Genomic DNA, 330 nt, shown 5'->3' with positions numbered 1-330 from the left:
GACAGATGGGTGCTGTGTGTGAATGGTTGTGTATGTGAATGTATTGACAGATGGGTGCTGTGTGTGAATGGTGGTGGTGTATGTGCATGCATTGACAGATGGGTGCTGTCTGTGAATGGTTGTGTATGTGCATGCATTGACAGATAAGTGCTGTCTGTGAATGGTTGTGTATGTGCGTGCATTGACAGATGGATGCTGTCTGTGAATGGTTGTGTATGTGCATGTATTGACAGACGGGTGCTGTCTGTGAATGGTGGTGGTGTATGTGAATGCATTGACAGATGGGTGCTGTCTGTGAATGGTGGTGGTGTATGTGCATGCATTGACAGA

General features: G+C 46.7%; 1 protein-coding gene across 1 annotated transcript in view; it reads right to left on the bottom strand.

Moving 5' to 3' along the window:
- Nucleotides 1-330, bottom strand: part of M421DRAFT_190364 (uncharacterized protein) — a 1,477-nt gene that overhangs the window by 794 nt on the left and 353 nt on the right. The window contains exon 2 of the mRNA XM_033587985.1: nucleotides 173-330. Within this exon, the coding sequence (XP_033453383.1) occupies nucleotides 173-323 (151 nt within the window). The 5' untranslated portion in view covers nucleotides 324-330. The remainder of the gene's footprint in view (nucleotides 1-172) is intronic.

Source organism: Didymella exigua (genome assembly GCF_010094145.1).
Source record: "Didymella exigua CBS 183.55 unplaced genomic scaffold M421scaffold_2, whole genome shotgun sequence".
In the NCBI taxonomy this organism is placed as follows: domain Eukaryota; kingdom Fungi; phylum Ascomycota; class Dothideomycetes; order Pleosporales; family Didymellaceae; genus Didymella; species Didymella exigua.
This window is presented reverse-complemented; position numbering and strand designations above follow the sequence as displayed.